We start from the raw sequence: 22,834 nt of genomic DNA on the forward strand, positions 1-22,834 counted from the left end.
GACTAACGTTCACAAAAGAGAAATAGCGCTTTTCTCTGTAAAATTATGACACATTTAATGATTTCTGGTAAGATTTCAATGAATCAAATATATTTTTCCTGGAAAATATGTGTAAAATGCCAGAGTTTAAAAAAGGAACAAAGAAATAAGAATGTGCTTAAATAGATCCTGTTCTTATTTTTGCGCTAAGAATGTACATGTAACACGCACAACAGTATGTGCATACATGTAGTTGATAAAACATTTTCCTGATTAATAAATTTTGACAAAAACCAATATATAACAAAAACACAAAAAGCAAATCAAATAAATATCAATGCACTATATTTTAATAATACACAAAACATTCTCTACACGAGAAAAAAAGAACATACATGGTGAATTAAACTCAACAAATGCACCGTCGTATAACATGTATAAACATAGTCAATACAGTTATCACCAAAAGGTCTTCAATAATTGTTAACAAACTTTTATATAAGCATTGAAAGGTCCCGACAAGAAAAGTGATCAAATCCACGTTAAAAGAATAGTCATACTTCTTCAAAATAAACTAAAAAGTAAAATAAACACACGAATTCATTAAAATGACCAGCATTGTAATTAGGGCAAAATCCATTATTTCCTACTAAGTAACATGCTACAAGCGCAGCATACAACTTGGAAAGAGTAGACAAACATCCGAAAGCGACGACATTAGATTAAGGCAACGAAAACTCTACCCGAAAAAAATGCTTTATTCATATATCATTTGTTGAAAATTGTACTTTTATCTTGATATCACAAGGCAATAAATCTTGCAATAATAAACAATGCAGGGCCAAAAATGTATTATAAATGTTATTCTGAAAATATAAACGAGTACGTGTATAAAATACACACAAGGAAAAATCTTTTTTTTTCTTTATCAGCAAGGTCATGATAAATAAAAAAGATCAAGTATTTCGAGGTGAAAAAAAAATCAGCAAGTTAACCGATATTCAGTTTCATTACTTTGCTTAATAAAAATAACATAAAACTTTGGTATATGATGATTCGAGTTGGCGATAATGTAATCAAATTTAGCACTGGAGTAAATATAAAAATTTGATCAGATTATCTAATCGTGAGTTTGGCTACATGGTTAAAATCGAGTAGTCTAGTTAAAAATAGGCGTTGAAGGAGCATAATCGTCATTTTATGAAATTTTATTCACCACAATCTTTGAAGGTAAAACTTTCGACCAAACAGGTTTTGCATGTTACAGTAAATCAGGTTTTGCATTTGTCTTTACTGTACTCGCCATTTCAATACATAATCTTGTTTTGCAGTATATCGTATTTCATGCATGAAAATATTCAAGGAAACGTTTTCGTATTTATGTTGTAAGAAAGAACTCTGAATAGAAAACGATTTTTTGTCTTTCTTTGCCTTCGTTTCAAAGTTGACAGTGCTTCAGTACTTTGATTTTATTATTGACAAATACAGCAAATTTCTCTTGGTTGTTACTTTGAAAACGTTAAGTATACCAGTATACATGTATTAAAATATATTCACAATATAAAGTTAAATTGTAAACTAAAATGTGCTTTTATATTTTATATCTACATGTATTAGGTAAGATTTTGTACTTTACGTGTGCGGCGGATTAAACCAGGGACACTTTAAAGAGAAATGTAGCCCTTTAAAGTAGCATATTAATAAATATTGTAAATAGGAAAAAGACAATGCAATGCATTTTATTTCGTTGCCCGTTCAGCAGTGAATCTATAAAAACTGCATAAAGGTTCTACGACTATGTCTTAATTTTGGGCGCCAAAAATAATTCCTGATGTGTAAATATGTGTGAATAATGCTGTTTGGTATTTTTCAAACCAGTTTTCAAGCTTACCGTGTTTTGTTGACCAAGTCTTTTTTTAATATCAACTAAAATAGAGTGATCGTAGTTACAGAAATCAATATACCAACCAAGCCGTACAAAAGCTGAAAATAGCGACGACGAAATACATCCTGTTGTCATTAAATCGCAGTTTACAATGATAATGTTTCGGTCATCATTTTTCTTGAATGAATTCCATATTGAATTCCACTCAAACATTCCTTCTTCTGATTGGACGTAGTTTTCTGTTACGAAAACTATAAAGTTTTTACTTTTGCTGATGTTTAAAAGTATCTGTTCTTTTTGTATTCCTCCTATTTCAAGATCGCGACAAGGAAGGAAAATATGGTATCCTTGCCTTTCCAAATATGGCAACATTATGTAAATAATCCAACGACGAACTTCAAAGTTTTCTTCATCATATGAAATGTAAGCATCATAGTGTGTCATTAATCGTACTTTTCTACTTCTAACTTTCACCTTGCGCCACAAGAGATATATTTCGTATCTGTAGATATGAATGATATACATGGTAAAAATAAGAAATACGATCCCCAAACAAACCGTAAGAGTCAGTGGGAAAAGGTCATCGGTTATCTTACAAAAGTTATCCGGTGATATTGTAGATGCATTTAGAATCTTATTATCTAATGAACACATTACTTCATTATAGTAACAGTCATTAAGTTTCTCTCTCGCTAACCATGACGGTAACCAGTTGTGCCGGCATTCACACTTGATCTCTATCTTTCCTAGTATAAATTTACAAGCGGTAACTGATCTGATTTCCGAAGAAAGATCTGTAATTTTATTTGAACGTAAATCTATCCACAATGCTGTGGACTTGTACAAGACCGCATCTATAGACATAAAGTGGTTGTTTGACAAGTTCAGATATCGTGTTCGGCGTAGATATGAACAGTTTTTTATATTCCCCTTAAGGAAGTTGTGACTCAAATCAATCCTTAAGTTCTGAAAATCAGGCATTATTTTAGGCAGTTTGTGTAAGGCTTTATCAAAACAATCAACGATGGTTTGGTTTTCTGAGGGCTGGTATATACAGACGCATTCCTTTGGGCATTTGTTTATGTTACATATAAGCTCTTTTGCTAGAGATTTGTTCTGTACAATTTTCAATATTGTGTAGTTCCTTAACTGCTGTGGATTAGCACATGGGAGTTCATATAAATTAGTATTAATTGGGTAGTATTCTTTAACTGCTATTATTTTTTCCATGTAATCTATCCATATATAACAATCGCAAATCCAAGCATTATCACGGAAATCAATCGCATATGAGTAACCTATTTGTAAACCAGTCTCAGATACCAGACCTATATCTGAAATGTTTGGAAAATGTGTGAAGTTGTTTGAGGCAACACTGAGAAATCCTCCACCAATTAAATCACCTTCTTCATAACCTTTCCAATTACAATTGTTGGTCATCGAAGATATCGTGTTATTAAAAAATGTTATTTCAGAGAAATAGAAACCAACCATCAAATTTCTTATATCAATTGATGTGAGCCTGTTATTGTTCAGGTAAACTTGATTAAGACTCCGAAATGTATGTATAAAAGCATTTGGATCAAGAAGACGTATTTCATTCGAAGATAGATCTAAAACTCGTAAAGAAGGCAACCCTTCTAAAAATTCTCTTGCTAAGTGTTTTATCTTGTTTCTTTCTAATTTTAATATATCCAGCATTTTTAAACAATTTATATTGCTTAAAAGTTTTATTTCATTATATGACAAATCCATTGCCACAAGAGTTTCAAACTCGCATATATTTTCAGGGAAATCTGACATGTATCCATGTGTATGTTTTAAGAAATAAAAGTCCGTATGCGAAGCACCGTATGAAATCACAATATTCTGTCCTGAGTTCAATATATATTCTATGTGTAGTGACTCTTTGATTACTGTTTCATTATATTCCCAGACGGTTTTCAACTTTTTGAAAGTTAAACAACAATGGATCGTTGCATCTTTCTTGAAAAAATCTGCAGATCTCGGGTGAATGCAAGATTCCTCTTCCGACAAGCTTCGAAAGCAGCACTCATCGCACAGTAAATTTTTGCTTGATATATACGAATGATTCAGTGGTCTCCATTTACCATTTGCAAAAAGTGTGGACAACATGCAAGTAATCAGGAAAAAAAAGAAACATTTCGATGGTCTGCACCATTTCTGTAGAAAGTGTCAAATAAATAAATCAGATACAAATTGGTATAGATATAACGTAGTCAACATTTGTTTGTAGAATATTATAGATACACGGAAAATGGTAAGCAGCAAATTTATATGAGTCAGTTGCAGTTTATTTTCGGCTAATTTGGAAATGATAGACAAGCAGAAATAAATCCTCAAGAGAAAGAAAAAGTCGGGTGTAAAATGTAAGCATGATATTTAGATATTTCCGGTCAAATTGATAATCTTTGGGAATGTGCATTTTATAAAATGTAATGATGGATTTGAATGTGTTAATCTAAATATATATTACCCAATTACCTTTTTATCTAATTGGTAATTTGTAGACATGTATCATGACACAGGTGTTTAAAGTATGGTTTTATCAACATGGCGCTTACTAACACCCTTTGTGTCCCTCTCTTTATTTTTTATTTCATTTTATTTTACTTCATTTTTTCCATTTATTTTTTTCATTTGTTCTTGGCTATTCAGAGTTATTAAGTAGACCTAAAAAGACAAATATTCAGTCTAATGGTGAACGCAGTTAGCAAAAATTGAACCAGCAACTCTAATTAGTTATCAAAGTTTAAAAGCATTATCTAAAGTCGGTAGATATAAAACATTACTATACAAGCTCTAATGAGGTTTTAAATTCGACATAAATAACATAACAATAATACACATAAGACACACACGACATACATTAAACACATACAAACTACAGCAAAGCATGCAGATAAAATATCAACACTTCAAAAGACAGTTCATATATTGCAATGTCACACTATGATCTGCCCTTCAATACAAATATACGCAAACTCAAAAATGAACTAATAATAAAAATAAACTAAGGCTAAAGAATGGTGCATCTAGCTATTGGCATATTAAACAACTAGTATTGATGATAGCTGATCAGATATCATTATAAGCAAGTAATATAAAGCTAACAGGAACGTCAAAACACAGTTTTAATAAAAGAATGAGAGCATGTGCATGCGGTGTAGTTGAATGATCTGCCATTCCATGCATAATGAGAATTTTAAAGTGATTGAAAATAGTCTGTGATCTAAAGTGATTGAGTTTGACAGCTCGTTCCAAAGCATGTTTGCAGATACCTGCATCATTGCTAAATGTTACTTCCGGTGGAAAATCGAATGTTACTAATGAAACCCCTGTTTAATTCTGGTACCTGAAAGAAACAAAATGGTGTTTTAAGGTTTATTAAGTCATCAAAGTACGATGGACTTCTTTTAGGCATAATTTTGAATACTTCGGCCGACATAGATCCCATTCGTCTGAATTTTAATGTTGGCATTTTATATGTTTCTAGTAGTTGTTATAATTACTTAGGTAGTCTTCAAAATAAATCTGAGTGCCCGCTCTTCAATTTTTTTTCTCAAAATGTTAGTATTGGTTTCGTTACAGAAGTGCCAACTGAGTGGACAAAAGTTGAAGTTTGACAATATATAGGAATGGTATATTGTACGCTTGCCCAATCTGTTCAGTATTGTTTTTATTCTGTTGATTACATTAAGTTGTTATTATGCCTAATTAATTTTACTTCATTTTCACAACTGATTGTATTTCCAGCAAATGAAAGCTTATTTTTTCCATAACACCAAAACCTGAAACTTTTCTGGATAATCAATATGTGCTAAAGTGTCAGGTTCTAGATTTTGTATAACCATGTCTATATTGTGGTGTGCATATGATAGGGCATCTGTATAATTGTATAAAGTGCTATTTTGTTGTGAAATCAGTTGGTAATGTTTTAAGAACGACGCACCAGAGCAACTGCCAATTTCATGATCAAAGTAAATTTTAAGTTTACATTGTGTTAGATTGCGGACGGAAGTTCCGTTTCTTTTTAGGACTCAAACAAATACTTTCAGGCAGGCCTTGACAATTTCATACAATCAACTGTATTATCCATCGCTTGTGTAAAGGGTGTCAATTTCGTCAGTATTTAAAACGTTTTAAAAGATAATATAACATATGTTTCTTCAAGGGTGAAAAGAAAAAGGAAAAATATTTGTTAGTTAATTAGAGAGGTAGACCCTTTGAACACCGTAAATAAACATTGAAAAGAAATCTCACTAACACAGCTCTAACCATGTGGAGATTATCAGATCTATGTGGATTATGAGAAATGCTCCACACAAAGTTTTCGATGCATAAAAAACGCAGTGGGAACTAATCATTCAAGAATCTGTTTACTGGTGTTTGATTATTTCATTAATACACAACTATAGTACTCACAATATGTCGAATAAGCTTTTCCTCCCTTTTAAAGCAAACGTATGTATCGTTCATTAAAAATGATACGTATGTACAATCCGTTTTATATTTATACAATGAACATTTAAGAAATCGCCGTTATGGTATCTTGAAACATTACAGGTGATATTTTATTACTATCTTGTTATCTTTTAAATATCTATAAAACAGTCTGTAGTTTTAGATTGGGTTAATAATTTTATATTTTACAACCTCGTCTACCTTTAGATAAGCCAAATAATCTGTTTGATAGAATTCTTACTAGAGGGATTCTTACATTATAACAAGCCAACAAACGAACTGGGGACAAAACGCAATTTGTTTGACGTTAAGGGAACGTCAAAGGGTAAATATTTGAACGACTACGAATTGCCGAAAACGTTCAAAGAGCATTTGGTGATAGTTTATACACGTTTTTTATTCGTTATGTCCGTTAGCTGTTCGTTATCAAAAAGTTAAGCCTGTTTAAATAACTCTCTCTCCATATTTAGCATTTGTTTCCATTTTTATAAGAAACAAATTCGGATTACAAACGAATATGCGGTCATCCTTCGGGAATTAATATACCACTAAATTCCCGACAGTTTATCAACATTTTAATCAACACGATTCAATCCTCTCTATAAAAGTTCTCGAAAAAGAAAATACTATCCAACGTACAGTCCTGTCCTGCGAAAAAGCTATCGTAGAGAAAGTGAGGAATACTGGATACACAGACTAGGTACTGCAATACCTTACGGGTGCAATGACAACATCAAAAGTATAGGAAACCTTTCAAGCCAATATAACAATAATATAAATGTGATGAATTTATTTGACAAAAATCCAAGGATTCATGGCCATCGTCATTATACGTCACCTAAGATGCATGATGTCCCCATAGATGATCTTCTTCCTTTCATGGAAAAACCTTTTGGTCTTCATCGCATTCGATCTATACTTTATTCTATACCTCTCAGTCTACTATACTCCCTTTACAAAACAAGTCTTCATACTCCTGTTTCTGAACCTACCTCATCATTATACAGAATTGTTGCCATCATTTTAGATATTGGTTTCCACAGACTCTTTAAACCAGTTTGTGTAAAAGGTCTAGAAGAAGAAAAAACGAGCATTTCTTCCATTACTGTTTGTCAACAAATGTATCAATGCAATAATTTGGCTATCATTTTCCATCACAAAAACGTAACCATTAAAATTCCTTCATATTTCAAGGACAAATAAATACCGATTATTTCATATTCATATAATTCACCTGTTGCATCCAAAATTATTAATTATAAACGGCTATTACAGTACCCCAAAATTAAGGGCTTCAAGGCTAAACCACCTGACTGTTTTTGCAAAACTCTTCATTCAAATATGGTCCTTCCGGTCACGTCGTTACGGGAGATTTAAGCACCATAGTAAACGAATCTATCCATAAGATCCTTTCTAAAGGTCCCAGGTACCGTGAACCACGCTCCATAAATTGGAATTATAACTTTATTGTTCTTACGGATGCAGTGGAGGCCTACACAAAAAATGGAACGAGAACAAGGAGACACTGATTCTCTGTCAGAGTGGGTAAAGGCCGCGAGGTCTTTAGAGTTGAAACGTATGCAAGCTGTAATTAAGTCAATGAGTTTCAACGCTATATCAGTTGTCAAAGACCCCATTGTAGCAGAATCATTGTTTACCATACATGACAAATATGTTGGCGTACCAGCAGACAAAGCCCAAAATAGAATTGTTTTTGTCTACAAAATGTATAACATCCAATGTTAGAAATAGACGTAGAAAATAAAAAGTAAGACCTATACTGCCACTACACTCTCCAAAGAAGAGATAGTGGAAAACCATAAATCTGTGCTATCTTGCTTTGGTCTCTCTACCAAAGACGATAATTGTGATTTCCTGTTAATGTACTGGATTTCTAAACTCCACAAGAATCCATACAAACAATGCTCAAAGCTGGATCTGCAAAATGTACCACCAAACCTCTTTCATAAATTTAAACTTCTATACTCAGCTTTCAAAGAGGGTCTCCTGTCCTAATTCAACACTTGTTTCTCCCGTAGTGGTATAAATTCAAAGTGGATCCTGTAAAATTCGAAAACCCTCAATTCCAGGTTATTATCAGAATATAATAGCAGTGAAACCTATGACGTTTTAACTCTTTCTACTTATATTCCCAATACTGAGTAAAAAGCCCGACTCGAAATCACTATACATCTTTGTTACTAAAAAAAAAGGCGGTACAGCTAGATACAAATATGTAGTTCTTGGTAAAGATTCCTCATATCTTGTAAAATAATTCCAAACCATCGTCCAAATAAACCAAAGAAGATGTTTACAATTGCTGAAAATTTTAGTCGACGACATGTGGTGGACACGTTGTTCAACAGACAGTCGACATTTACAATGGAACAAACTGTGCTCCTCTACTCGTTAATCTATACTTTTACTCTTTTGAGGCAGATTTAATAGCTGATCTGTTCCAAATGAAGGAACATTGTTTTGCCAGATCCTTTTTATATCACTTTCTGCTACATAAATGATCATTTGTACTGTTTCTATTGTCTGCTTCATAATTAGTTTCTGTGGTCTAGGAATAGAATGACACCATTGACACATATCTGCCTGCTTAATGGCAGCACTCTTACAACATTTGTCATGCATCCATCGGTTACTTATCACGCATTTCATCCAGACAATATTCCAGACAAGGAGATGAGCATGAGAAACTCCCGTGAGTTGTAAAAAAATATTTAATAATCTGTTTATCGCTGTTTTGCTGAATTGTAAGGTATTAGTTATTTATTTTCAGTAGTCCTGACCTAAATATGTAAGTTTTACAAGCACTGCAAAATTTTCTTTCGGGACTTTTTTTTCGGCGACGTGCTAGTGACGTCACATATGTTGTGCAGCTGTGATAGACATCATTTAAGTCGGTTAAGTTAACTATGACGGTCGCGTTTAAAATTTGTGGAATAATTTGGGGATTTGTTCATTCTAATCGGTCCATAGTTTACGTCTCAGGAATGACATTTGTAAACATGAATATTTCAACCGATCTCAGCACGCGAATATCATTGCCAAGGCATTAAGAATTTTTCAGGGATCGGAGAATAATAATTATGCTAATCATTGAAATTCGTCATCCAATACAGTGACCATTTTAACAAATCACCAATAGCTTCGCATTAAAGTGGTTTCTTTCTTCTTTAACCAAAAAAAAACAAAAAAAAAAAAAAAACTGACAAGTGATATTTTGTAGATTTGTTCTAAAAATCATTCCAACCATTTCAGTGACGTTTTGTTTTGTTGGAATCGACAGTTTTGTTACTGAAAGATATTTGAAATCCCACAGTGACAGACTTGAATTTGATGTTATATGTAATGCCATTTTGTCTGATCGAAATGGGAAAATTGTTTTAGTCAACTTTGACATTTTTGACAACACTAACTTCAGTGAAGTTAGAATAAGGACTCTTTATCGTCATGGTTACATTGTTGAATTGCAAAATGCGGACAAAAATTTCTTTAGTCAAGTCAAGATAAAACTCGTCCCTCAATGCAAAGTTCAAGAGCGGTTTCCATGGATATGCCCGCTGTCATTTGCTCGACATAACTCATTTAGATGGCATGGATAAAATGTTTTCTCATTTTGTTTTACTTAAGACATTTCATGTCATAAAAAATAGTGATTTTTTTTCTTTTTAGTTGTAATTTTGGGATCGTTTTGTTTATTTGCAGTTTGTCATTAAAATGTATTGTTTATGTTTTTATTCGTCGCTTAACTTTTCTATTAGACTTTTCTCACTCACTGCTTTCTTTTCTTTATTATCTAAAACTTCTAAATATACAACGATTTCATCATCAAAATGCAAAGGGTGTCCTATCATGTACACTATCACAGAAATATCAATAAATCTAACGTTTTCTTGTATTTCAAGAAGTCTTTAATCGTACATTATTCGTATAATTCTTAATCAATGAACTCGATCAATTCTTGTTTTGTTCTGAATTGAAGGGTCCTTTGCATCACTGTTTTATCAGTTTTCAGTTTAGAATAATCTAGAATACTTTCACTTTGAATTATTCTACCTGAAAGTATGTGTTTTTATTTTAAATTTCTGTTCTTTGTTTTTGTTTTAGGGGTTTGTTTGTTTTTAAATTATTTATTGTTTCAAGGGTGAATAAGTATTTGCGGGAATAAGATTATAAATGCTTTGTTAATCTGGACTGATGAAATACTAGGATATGACATGCTGAAGACATGTAGGATTTTGAAATATATACTCCTTATGTACTGTACCGTATGTACTAGTAGCGATTCATTATAGTGTAGGATGACATATGATTAGAGGAAACATTTCATACGCTCCCAAAGGGAGTGTAAATGGTTGTATTATCTACTTGGTTCTGCATACTAATGGCAAGAAAAAGCATCTATATCCGATGTGTACCTTCATTTTCAGTAGCTGAAAAAACAGCATCTTGTCAGCGTCATTTTCGTATACTTGTAGATATGCGATTGAGAACCAAACCAGTCTCGGAAAATATTCGCTAGTTTCGATGATTAAATACAAATCGAATCATAGCTTTTCCATGATAGGGCATAACAGTCTGCTGTATGACGTCTATATATTTTACGAAAATTACGTAAATCAAAATTACCCATAATTCTTGGGTTCTTTGAAAAATTGCGAAACGATAACGAAACAAAAACAATCGATAAAAGAAAGAATCCAAACAAAACAATTGAAAAAAAATGAATTAAAACAAAATAAAAACTAAATTAAACGATACAAATCGAAACAAAATGACACGAAACTTAAATGAAAGAAATCTTACAGGACGTTTCGCACTTTATAAGACCATAATGTTTTCCGGTGCCGGACAATTCGACCCAAGGACATTTCGGACCATGACAACCCATAATTCCTTACGAATGCATGACATTTCGGCCAATAGACATATCAGACCATGACAAATATAATGCTTTAGGACAATTGAAACCATATATCATTACAAAATTAACCATATTTGAATGTTATAAGTATAATATATCAAATCAGAGCTGACAAAAATTATCAAAGGCTTTTTGGATTAATGTTTCTTCGGGAGCGTTAAAAGGTTTCACTTTCATCATATTGTTTATTCGTCACTTGAGTACACAAAGAATTTTGTTTATGGACGTTACCAAGAGAGAATGTTCAATGTTCAATATATTATAGTTTGTCTTTCCCCTTACATCTACACCGGACGTGAAATTTTATAAACAACTTTGCATTTGTTCTAGAAAAGCAAACGACGCTTACTCTAGATGTGCATCAGGTGCATGCCCCCAGTTTTTATTGGAGTCTGGGTTGCTCATGTATTTCCGTGTTATTTTGGTAATTCCATATATTCAGTTGTGTGTGTTCATTTTCTTTTCTAGCCTTTATTCATGGATATCGATTTCTACATTTTTTACATTTTTCCATCATGATATTTTATTAAATGAATTCCACCCAAGTGTGAATAACTCCGTTTTTTATTGTATGTTAGCTCTTTATCTCTATGCCTTGACAGAGCTACACTTTTTGTACCTAGACTTTTGTCAGACGAATGTCGCTGGTAGAACCGAACATGTTTACCTTCCGGAGCACCTGATATCTCTCCCGTTTGTTCTGTTTGTTTAGTTTTTTTTTAAGAGGGCAGTTTATGTAGCTAGTGCTTTGGTTTTTTGTGTGATGTCTCATTTTCCTTATCTTTAGTTTTTTATATGTAAATATGTTTTATTCTGTTCCTGACTTCAAATATGTGTGTAGATTGTCGTTGTTATGTGTTTTCATGTTCAGACCTAGTACTTTGATTTTAATGTATCGAATTGTACAATTGTTGACGCTTCCTTGACTGTACCATGTTCAACATAGCATTAAAGTTAAAAAAAAAAAAGACTCAGTTCATTTTCTAATTGGTTAAATTATTTGCACCTATCTTTAAAAAAAATATCAGATATCCATATTATTTTTAACAGATATTTCAACGTGTTTTGTTAGGTACAGGGCTCATTACCTTTGTCCCTATTCGTTAGGCTAGGGTTTGTCTAGTTTTATTTCATCTATGACATACAAATTAGCTGTTTATAAAAGTCTGGACCTTTACTTAAAATTATATTTACATTATTGCCAATTCACTTTATTCTTATAATTCCAAGGCTGATAAATTGTGTTTCCGTAGTATTTTAGTAGTATAGAACTACATTGTTACGGAAAATAATGTCACTCTTCTACTTCGTCGAGGACACTCTGAAGAGAGCGTTTTTATTTTTACTGACTACTAAATTATTTAGTTTTATTAAAAAATGTATTGAAAAAAAGTTGTTTGTCAAATTTCTATTTGTAAAATGAAACGGACGTTCAAGTCAGTCATAATAAAACGTTTCTTACCCAACTTTTCCAAACCTGGTAATGAAAAGTCAAACTGAAAGATTAAATCGGTTACGAATATGACAACTTAAGACATAAAACTGATTTATATCGATACAAGTGTTTGATTACCTTCTTAATCATGAATATCATGGTGACGTTCTAAATAAATAAAGCTTTAACTCCATGAATTCAGGTGAAAAGGCCAAAGAAATAAACAGATCTACATATGTTTCTCTTCTCTGAAGTATAATGTAACCAAGATTTATGGCTTCATAGAATTTTGAATATGTTTTCATGATTACCGTTGCATGAAGTATATATAAACTGCTTGAAAGGGTTGGATATGTTATACATTGAGTAAGGTGTATAAATAAAGTGTTCTCGGTCTATTACAGTTTCTATAACGACCAGAATCTTAGGTTTTAGAGAAATAATGTCACTAAAGAAAATAAGAAGTCTGCTTAACTTCTGTAAATTAATTAAAATTTTAAACATAAAAGTGAGTCCTCCTGACTAAATTCTTCAATATTGTAGTATGTATAGCATATTTGTAAATAGTTATATATAGACTATATTGCATATATGGTATGTGTCTCTATACCAAATATTTTTGATAATAAAGATTGTTGTTGTTGTCAATACTATCAGAAAAAATTCAACAGCAACCGCTGTAATAAAAATTTTTAAGTCCCGAAATAATAGAGGTCAAAGGAGTTAGGGGATTTTGATTGGGGTTTCCGTTACTTTTAAATCGATTGGTCAAATTTCACAATAACATATAAATCAGCCAGACACAAAGTGCATTTATGACGTTTACGATTTATATAAAGTACGTCATAAGAAGAATGAAATAAAAGAATTACAGCCATTAGAGACAAGATATTGATATAATAGGCTAAATTATAATGCAGCTGGTAATTATTTTCATCTTAGAAGTTTTATTTAAATTCAGATGCCACACGAAGGTAGTGGTAAAAGTAATCGATCAGTCCTAAATTTCCTTTTCCTTTCTTATAAAATCGTACTTTTTTTAAGAACATTAACAATGAAATATTCTTCAAATGATTGTGTTGATTGTTTACTATTAAAAAGAAATATGTTGAATTTAACTTTTTGTGGCTTGATGAGGTTTTACAGTATCATTTTCAGAAGTTTCAGAGAATTCTGTACAGAAGATTTTTTTTATTTTTAAACAGTCATAAATTAAGTTGAAAATCGTGTAAGATTGTAATGGCATCAATTGTCATAGTAATTAGGTTGCTAATATTAATTATTTCAGTCTGAAATCTGTATTTTTTTTAATAAGCAGTAAAATTCCAGATATAATTTATTTTTATTTTATTTCCTTTAAAACATGTGGTTTTGCATAGGAACAAAGGAAAAATTATAAAAGTAACCGAATACTTAAGGCACGTCTCGGGTTATATTTTTACTCGCTCTCTAAAACTTACATGACTTTAGTAGAAATAAATGTTATGTTATAATGCTATATTTATTAAGAAGCATGTAACGACATCTTTTATCAGCCTGCTGAGGTAATATCTGGAGAAAAAAATAGAAGTTTGTTTTGATGTGTTTTTTTTTATTTTTTGAACTACAAAGTAAGTTGATATATTCCTACTTACATTTCAGAATAAACGTCTGTCATTATTTGCAATGAGCGGGACCCTACATATTGAAACCAGCAATTTACAATATTCTTCATGTATCATGTAAATGGTGTTCTTTGGTTTTACTGGCGCCATTATAATGTCATTAATGACCAGTTGTACTGCAAATTGTGTTGTATCCCAGCGATTCAGATAACAAAAGCTAATAGAACTGATGTTTGTTGCATAGATAGTTTTAGACCATTGTGGGATTTTAATCAAAATAGTCATTTAAATGGGCGATAATTTCTCGAATATAATTTACCTGACGGGACTGCAAGCGTGTTGCCTTTTACCCAAAAGCTGCAATTTTATCATATCTTGCATAGAAGTGGATACCTACAGGAATTCCCTGCAAACATTTGTCTATTTCCGGAAATAGTAGTGATAGATCTGTCGTTAAATAGTATAACGAATATCCAAAATATCGATGAGAAATGCCTTCCCATTCTTAATGAACTTTATTTGTCATACAACAAAATTAGTCTCATCTTGACATCCACGTTTTAAAATTTAAAATTTCTAACAAAGTTAGATCTTTCAAATAATGAGATAGTACGTATAGAATCTGGAACGTTTGGCGATTTAGGAGGTGCGCTGTTTACCATTTTATTGAGGAAAAACTTCCTTGAAGAGATCGACATAATAGACGTTCTGAGAGAACTTCTTCGTGGACCGTGATAGCTGACTATGAAGGCAACAAACATAAAAGAATAACTAATCTCAGAAACTGGAAAGGATTCGAAACGAAGTACAAAGTTGGTGGAGGGTATATAAATCTTCAGGATAATAGTTTTAGACATTTTCCGAATATGTCAGCCCTCGGTATGTCAGACTTTAAATTAATTCAACCTATTACTTACTATTATGCAATCAATTTAAAAAGAAATCAATGGATTTGTGATTGTCTGTTGTGGTATGCCTTTCTTAAACAGGCTATGGAAGCGTATGCAAGTTTCCCTCAAACTGAAGACAGACTTTATCGCAAGAAATGTTTCGGACCACAAAATTTACAAGATATTACATAACGGATTTTAACAGCAGTAAAATGTATGACTTGTTGATTTGCAATATAAATGAAAGTGAAAGATGTCCAAGAAATTGTTGGTGTTATGACCAGCCTTCAAAATTGATAATTGTTGTTAACTGCACGAATCTGTCTTTAACAAAACTACCAAAGTATACACCAAATGGAAAATACCTTCACCTACAATTCAGTCATAATGACATAGAATACTTTTCATATCATTCATATTTAGAAAGAACGAGATTCATAGATTTATCCTATAACAAGATAGTAGATGTTGATCCCTCAGTATATCTATCAAAAGATGTCATTATTGATCTGCGATATAACAACTTAAAACATTTGGATAAAGCACTTATAGGAACATCCCCATGTAATATTTGTTTGGGTACCATTGATATTAAATGCTCTTGCGAATCGATGTGGTTAAGTCAATGGTTAAAACTGCAGAATTGTCATCAAAATATCATTCAATGCTCTGGGAAAAACATAACTACACAGCCAAAAAATGAACTGTGTAAAAAAAGCAATATAAAATTGTATATTGTAGTATTGATTGGTCTTTTTATTCTGTTACTCACTGTGTTTTCCATGTGGTATTTTAAATTTGAAATTATACTAATTGAAAGAAGCATAGGCTTTACAACAGTACAATCTGTTGTCGGAAATTCATTGAAGTTTGATGTGTACCTTTCATTTGACGACGAAAACTTGGCTTTGAGAAAATGGGTAATAGACTTTCTGCTTCTATTTCTTGAAGAAGCCGGATACAGAGTATGTTTGCCTTGTAGAGATTTTGGAGTTGGAGGAGTATATGAAGAACAAATAAGAAGGAATATTTCAGAAACAATATCATTTATCGTCGTTCCAAGTATTGGTTATATTATTTCAAAAACGTGCATGCTAAAATGGAGCCAAATGTGGACAGAAGCAATACCTAATCGGAACAGAAAGTTGGTCGTTATAAACTATGATATTTTGGATTCGGCAAGGCTTTTGGATCGGAAAACGAAAGCTCTTTTTAGGCTAGGATTTGCACTGGAGTTCCACAATTTCGAGAGAGATTTTTATAAAACATTAAAAAAGAAACTCGGCTCGCCATTATTTGAAAAAAGAGGACCTGTAGAAACATTCAAAGTTAGCAAAGGTGGCGACAGCTTATGTTGTAGCTATTCGTGCATTGTAATGCCGGGAAATGACAAGTTCAATTCATTCAAATTGCAAAATAAAGATTCTAATTAGCCTGTTATAAAGTCAGGTGGAATACTGATTTAAAGATATGGAGGCCGACTTTTTGTGAGGTCGAATAACTCATTGCTCTTTTTGTTTTAACTTATGTAGAAGTTTTTGATATCACAATTATATCAAATAACAAAATGTTGCATTGGCTTACTTTGGTTGAAAAGTAACTCGTTAGTGTACTTAGTGGGCTAATATATTCTTTGCAAAACATTTGATTATCTCGAACATAATTTTCATGTACCAATCACGAATCAATTTGTCGAAAAAAATATAATCATTTTTTGTTTTTGTTTTAAGGTCATTGTTTAACCACTTCGGGTCTCAAATCAAAATATTATTAGTTACCATTCCTTGAACTTCAGATTTTAAGAGGTGAAAAAGATCAACATAAATAGGATTTTGCGTTTTGCTCTACATCAACTTTGCCTACTAAGTTAAGCCTGGAAAGCAACAAAACAATTTGGTAAGTGACATATATTCGAAAGATCTTTTGGAGACAATCAGTTCAAGACTATTATCTGAATATAATTGCATTAAAACCTGAGGGATTTTTCAACACTGTATACTTCTGTTCCCCATACTCAGTTAAAATCCCGACTTAAAAATATTATACATCGTTGTTTTTTTCCAAAAAACATGGTACACCCAGATACAAATATATAGTTCTTGGTAGAGATTCCTCATACTTTGTAAGAAATAATTCCAAATCATCTTCCAAATATACAGAGGAAAATGCTGGAATTTTTAATCGACAACATGTTTGTCCAGTGTGGTGGACGTATTTTTCAACATACAGTCGGCATTCCAATGGAAACAAATTGTGCTCCTTTACTTGCTGACCTTATAGCTGATCTGATCAGAAAGAAAGAATATCGTTTGGCTAGATCCTTCAATCTCAGTTTCCGCTATATAGATGACGTATTATCTTTAAACAATCCTAATTTCGTGGATTTGATACATCGCATCTACCCAAAAGAACTTGAGATAAAGGATACTACAGACACTGTGATGTCAGCCTCATATCTTGACCTACACTTATAAATCGATGATAAAGGAAAACTATTGACCAAACTTTACGACAAACGTGATGACTTTTCATTCAGAATTGTCAACTTTCCTTTCATCAGTGGCAATATCCCTTCGGTTCCTGCGTATGGAGTGTTCATATCACAACTCATACGTTATGCAAGAGCTTGCCGAAACTACGCAGACTTTTTGTATCGCGCTAGAACTCCAACAAATAGGCTTCTGGAACAGGGTTATGTTGCTACAAGATTGAAGTCATCACTGCAGAAGTTTTATGGTCGTCATCATGAACTCGTGGATCGTTATGGTGTATCCATCTGCACCATGAAAACTGATTCAGTCAACGGGTCATAGTTTTCCTTTCCTCGTTTGTCTACCCCAGACTTGACTTTTTATGAGCAACTCGGCGGTGTTTCTAGAAAAGCAGAGGACGCTTACCCTACCGGTGCACCTGGTCCATGCTCCCAGTTTTTAGTGGAGTCCGAGTTGCTCATTTACTTTTGTTACTTTGTATGTATGATTTTAGTTACTTTATGTTCTTTGTTGTGTATGTCTGTTTTCCATGTCTGGTCTTTGTCCCTGGATTACATTCTTTTGATTACCGCTATAACCTTGGTTTCCTTGATTACTCTTTCAAGTACATGAAAGGAGTTATATAAGCAGAACACTGATAGATTTAAAATTTGCATTAAAAATGTGCCCTTTTGAAAACTGCTTTAGTTAAATTTTCAAATCCCACTTTGGACCTGCTGTGCAACACCCTAGTAACACATTCTCATATATAAAGATAATATCGTATAGTGTTTTCATATCCTTGCATGTTAGCAAACAACTAACTAAAAAGAATTAACTTGGCTGTGAGGAAGTGGGTAATATACTTTCTGTTTAATTTCTTAGATACAGAGTAAGTTTGCCTTGTAAAGACTTTGGAGTTGGGGGACAGATGAGACAAAATATTTTAGACATTTATTGTCGTTCCATTATTAGTTATTTAATTTTAAATTCGAAATTGTTGTAAAAACTAGCATTTCTACAATAATAACGTTCGCTAAATTTATTGACAACAATTTTTTTTATCGTTTAAAACATGTGTATATTGAAGTAAAAGCAAAGGTTATCAATTCATTTAACAATTCAACAAGTTGCTTACTGCTAAAAAGACTGATCCGAAATAAAAATGAAAGTAGATCTATTCACTACCACTCCTTTTTTATGGAAGTTTAAAAAATGGCAAGACTTGATAACAATTAAGGATATAGGCAGGAAATCGGGGACACAATATTTCCATGGATTATTCATGGAACCTTAAAGTCAAAAAGGAAAACTGTAGCACCTTCAAAATCAGAACAAATCAGCTGACGACTTGGAAATAGTAAGGCAAGAACATCAACAATGTTGTAAAATCTTTCAATTACAATATCATTATAGCTGCAAAAGAAAACATACCTAGAGGCGTCAGGAAAGAATACAAGCCATATTCTCCAAACATTGAAGAGAATAATCAACAACTGCATGCAGACATATCTAGTCTAAAAACATCCTCTCAAGAAAGAAAGCTGGATTTAGGCAGTGTAAAAGCATTAAAGCTCAAACAAACCATTATCTAACATTTCAAGCCAAGAAAGGTAGTTCCTACAAGATATGTTAACCTGCAAAAGGCATTTGATAAAGTATGGAAAGCTGGTTTATTTGTCAAACTACTTAGATGTGGAATCAGTGGTCAGATGTATAAGTTCAACTTTACAATAGAAGAGCGCGGATAACAACAGATGGCACAAACGGAAAAACAGAACTACTCAAACAAGGTTTTCAACAAGGATGAGTGCTACCACCCACACTCTTCATACTATACATGAACGATTTAGTCCCAGCAGTACTATCCAAATGTGTCTGTTCAGCTCTTCTTGCAGACAATCTTTCATTTTCGTGCTCAAAAGAATATGCCAGCACAACCAACTACAGAATGCAAGGTCCTTTAAATAAAATGTCTGATTGGATTGAACAATTGAGTATTACCATTTATAGAGAGAAACAACAGCTACCCTTTACTCACTATCTACAAAAGCTAAGCATGAAAAGCTTTTCAGGGATGAAACACCAGTTAGATTTAAAGATTTACAAAACTTCTTTGGAGTAACAAGACTTACAAACAACACCTAGAAGAGCTGTCCCGCACTACCATACATCGTGTACTAAGTTACAACCCTAGGTTATTTCTACGAGGAGGAATAACCCGGCCAACGAATGCTATATTTTTTACTCGGTTAAAAGGACTTATTCATAAACTTTTGCTGTTTCAGAAAATTATGTTGTTTTTCGTTACAAATCCACATATTTTTCTAAAACATTGCATATGGGCAAAGTGTGTTACACAGAAAAACAGGTTTGGAATATGCTTGATTTCCTCATTGATACATTTGTAACACATTTGTCATATTTGGATGAGCTATTTTTCAACAAGTTGGCATTCCAATGGGCACTAACTATGCTCCTCTCCTGGCCTATTGTTTTTATTTTCATACGAGATTGAATTTCTTCAGAACTTCTTAAAGAATAAAAAAAAATTAAAGATGCTAAATCCTTTAACTTTACATACAAATGTTTTGTCCATCAACAACCCTTTTTTCGGTTACCGTCAATATATCCATATTTGCAGCAATATCTCTTCATTTCCTGCATATGGTGTTTATATTTCACCATTGATTCGCTACGCTAGAGCAAGTACTAACTACTCGGATTTCCATGAACGCCATAAATATCTACATAACAGACTCCTGAATCAGGGGTGTGAGGAAATGCGTCTTAAAAGGTCTCTTCCAAAATTCTTTTTAATATCACTCCTTAGTTGAAAAATACTCAGTTTCATCTTAAACAATGAGTAATGATTGCTTTTTGTAAAATGTTCTTTGTGCTAATGTGACCACTGATTTACCGATAATGACAATAGCATACACGTGCTTTTTAATCACCATTTTTGATATAGTCTCGCCTCAATGGAAGAGGGAGGTTAAGCGCGCTGTAAAATCAAAATTTAACCCATCATTTTATCTGAAGTGCATGTACCAAGTCAGTACCATTGCGATACCAACTGCTATCTATTTTGCCAGATTTATTTTGGACTTGACTTGATTATGAATCAGATTAGTGATCGGTAATTTTGTTGTTGGCCTTATTTATATAGCTTAACTGGCCAAGTGGTCTAGGGCGCTGGACTTTATGCAAACGGTGTTGGCATAGATGTCACAGCGGTACTAGTTCGAGTCCCCCGGAAAGAACTACCAAACATTTGCTTCGCAAAGTTGACAGTTCTAACATCGTTTGGAATATTTCAGACCCTTCTATACTTACATTAACTTCCCTGTATCAATTTGGTCCGATGGAGCAGTGTAGCGAATAGAGTCGTCACATTCTAGCCGTGTACGTTTATTTTTCTAACTTGTCCACATTTTCCACTTCAATCAGCATTTCTTTAATAATTCGAATTCTACTGAGAATCATTCAAGATTAACAAAACTTCCTTGGAGTAACTTGGATAAGCGAATGACATGGAAATATCACATCACCATTGCAAAAGCTAAATCATACGTAAACTAAACATCATAAGAAAAACTGGCAAGAACGAAATGGGGGTACAAATGAAAAGATATTTAAAACTTTCTACCAGAGAAATATAAGACTTCATCTGGAGTATGGATCCATCATTTGGATGCATGCTGCAAAAACACATCTGACTTCTCTAGACAAAATGCAGAACCTTGCATTTAGAATGATCACTGAAGGCTTGCAAACCACACCAATACCAAATATGGAAGAAACCACTGAGAATGCAAAGCTATGATTCAAGACACAAAATACAATGGCATGCAGGGCTATTCAATGAACAATATATTCAGTCAACCATTATTGAAAAAAATCCAGTTTTGTGTATGAAACCATGGCCGTGTACATTTATTTTTCTAACTTGTCCACATTTTCCACTTCAATCAGCATTTCTTCAATAATTCGAATTCTACTGAGAATCATTCAAGATTAACAAAACTTCCTTGGAGTAACCTTGGATAAGCGAATGACATGGAAATATCACATCACCATTGCAAAAGCTAAATCATACGTAAACTAAACATCATAAGAAAAACTGGCAAGAACGAAATGGGGGTACAAATGAAAAGATATTAAAAACTGTCTACCAGGGAAATATAAGACATCTGGAGTATGGATCCATCATTTGGATGCATGCTGCAAAAACACATCTGACTTCTCTAGACAAAGTGCAGAACCATGCATTTAGAATGATCATTGAAGGCTTGCAAACCACACCAATACCAAATATGGAAGAAACCACTGAGAATGCAAAGCCACAAAATACAATGGCATGCAGGGCTATTCAATGAACAATACATTCAGTCAAACATTATTGAAAAAATCCAGTTTTGTGTAGGAAACCATGGCCGTGTACTTTTATTTTTCTAACTTGTCTACATTTTCCAATTCAATCAGCATTTCTTCAATAATTCGAATTCCACTGAGATTCTTTCTAAGATTCCATTTGAATATCAATATTAGATGAATTTTCAAATGTGTATTACATTTCAAAACAAAACTATTTGGGAAAAACCCCTATGACTAACAACGACATACTGAAACCTGAGTTTAAAACAGAAGGAATGGATCCACACTTGAATTTTTGGGTTGAAGTCAATGAAGATGCATGAAGAAGAAATGGATCCTGCGGACTGGAGGCAATTGAACAAGGGCCTAATCTTAAGGGAGAAATGAACAAAAACTTCTTACTTGTGCTCAATTCTCCCATTTGTCTTTGACAGGGAAAAATTTTCGTAGTAGATTAAATGGACAAAAATGTCTATATTGTTATTTTTCAAACAACAAACTAAAGCTTGTCCTTGTCATCGATGATTAGATTAGCCTCTGGATTGAACTCAAACGTTTTAACAACATATAATATAATAAAATGTGGTGAATATATGAAATATAATGTCTTTATAACACATGGATCGCTATCCTTGTCGTGGTAGAGGGCTGCGTGCCTCAGTGATCTTAAAAGTTATGCCAGCTGCAGTTTTTCTGCTGGTAGGGTTACCCATGCCGGACAGATCAAAGGTTAGAGGTCAGACTAAAGCAATCCGAATATCGACCGTGGGCT

The 22,834-nt window shown here is 32.9% G+C and overlaps 2 protein-coding genes across 2 annotated transcripts; one reads left to right on the forward strand and one right to left on the reverse strand.

Annotated features, from left to right (window-relative positions):
- Nucleotides 1-311: 311 nt before the first annotated feature.
- On the reverse strand, nucleotides 312-6,457 carry LOC148622201 (protein toll-like). The gene is made up of 3 exons (XM_088571845.1): nucleotides 6,311-6,457; nucleotides 5,167-5,240; nucleotides 312-4,048 (listed from the first exon to the last, which is right to left on the reverse strand). The coding sequence occupies exons 2-3, from the start codon at nucleotides 5,173-5,175 to the stop codon at nucleotides 1,775-1,777; spliced, it is 2,283 nt and encodes a 760-aa protein (XP_088427971.1). The 5' UTR covers nucleotides 5,176-5,240; nucleotides 6,311-6,457; the 3' UTR covers nucleotides 312-1,774.
- A 1,395-nt stretch (nucleotides 6,458-7,852) lies between these two features.
- On the forward strand, nucleotides 7,853-16,647 carry LOC148622202 (protein toll-like). The gene is made up of 3 exons (XM_088573851.1): nucleotides 7,853-7,936; nucleotides 14,682-14,881; nucleotides 15,351-16,647. The coding sequence occupies exons 1-3, from the start codon at nucleotides 7,853-7,855 to the stop codon at nucleotides 16,645-16,647; spliced, it is 1,581 nt and encodes a 526-aa protein (XP_088429977.1).
- Nucleotides 16,648-22,834: the final 6,187 nt, after the last annotated feature.

The sequence above is a fragment of the Perna viridis genome, chromosome 3 (genome assembly GCF_037379345.1).
Source record: "Perna viridis isolate PV_CMFRI_1.1 ecotype Kerala chromosome 3, ASM3737934v1, whole genome shotgun sequence".
Lineage (NCBI taxonomy): Eukaryota > Metazoa > Mollusca > Bivalvia > Mytilida > Mytilidae > Perna > Perna viridis.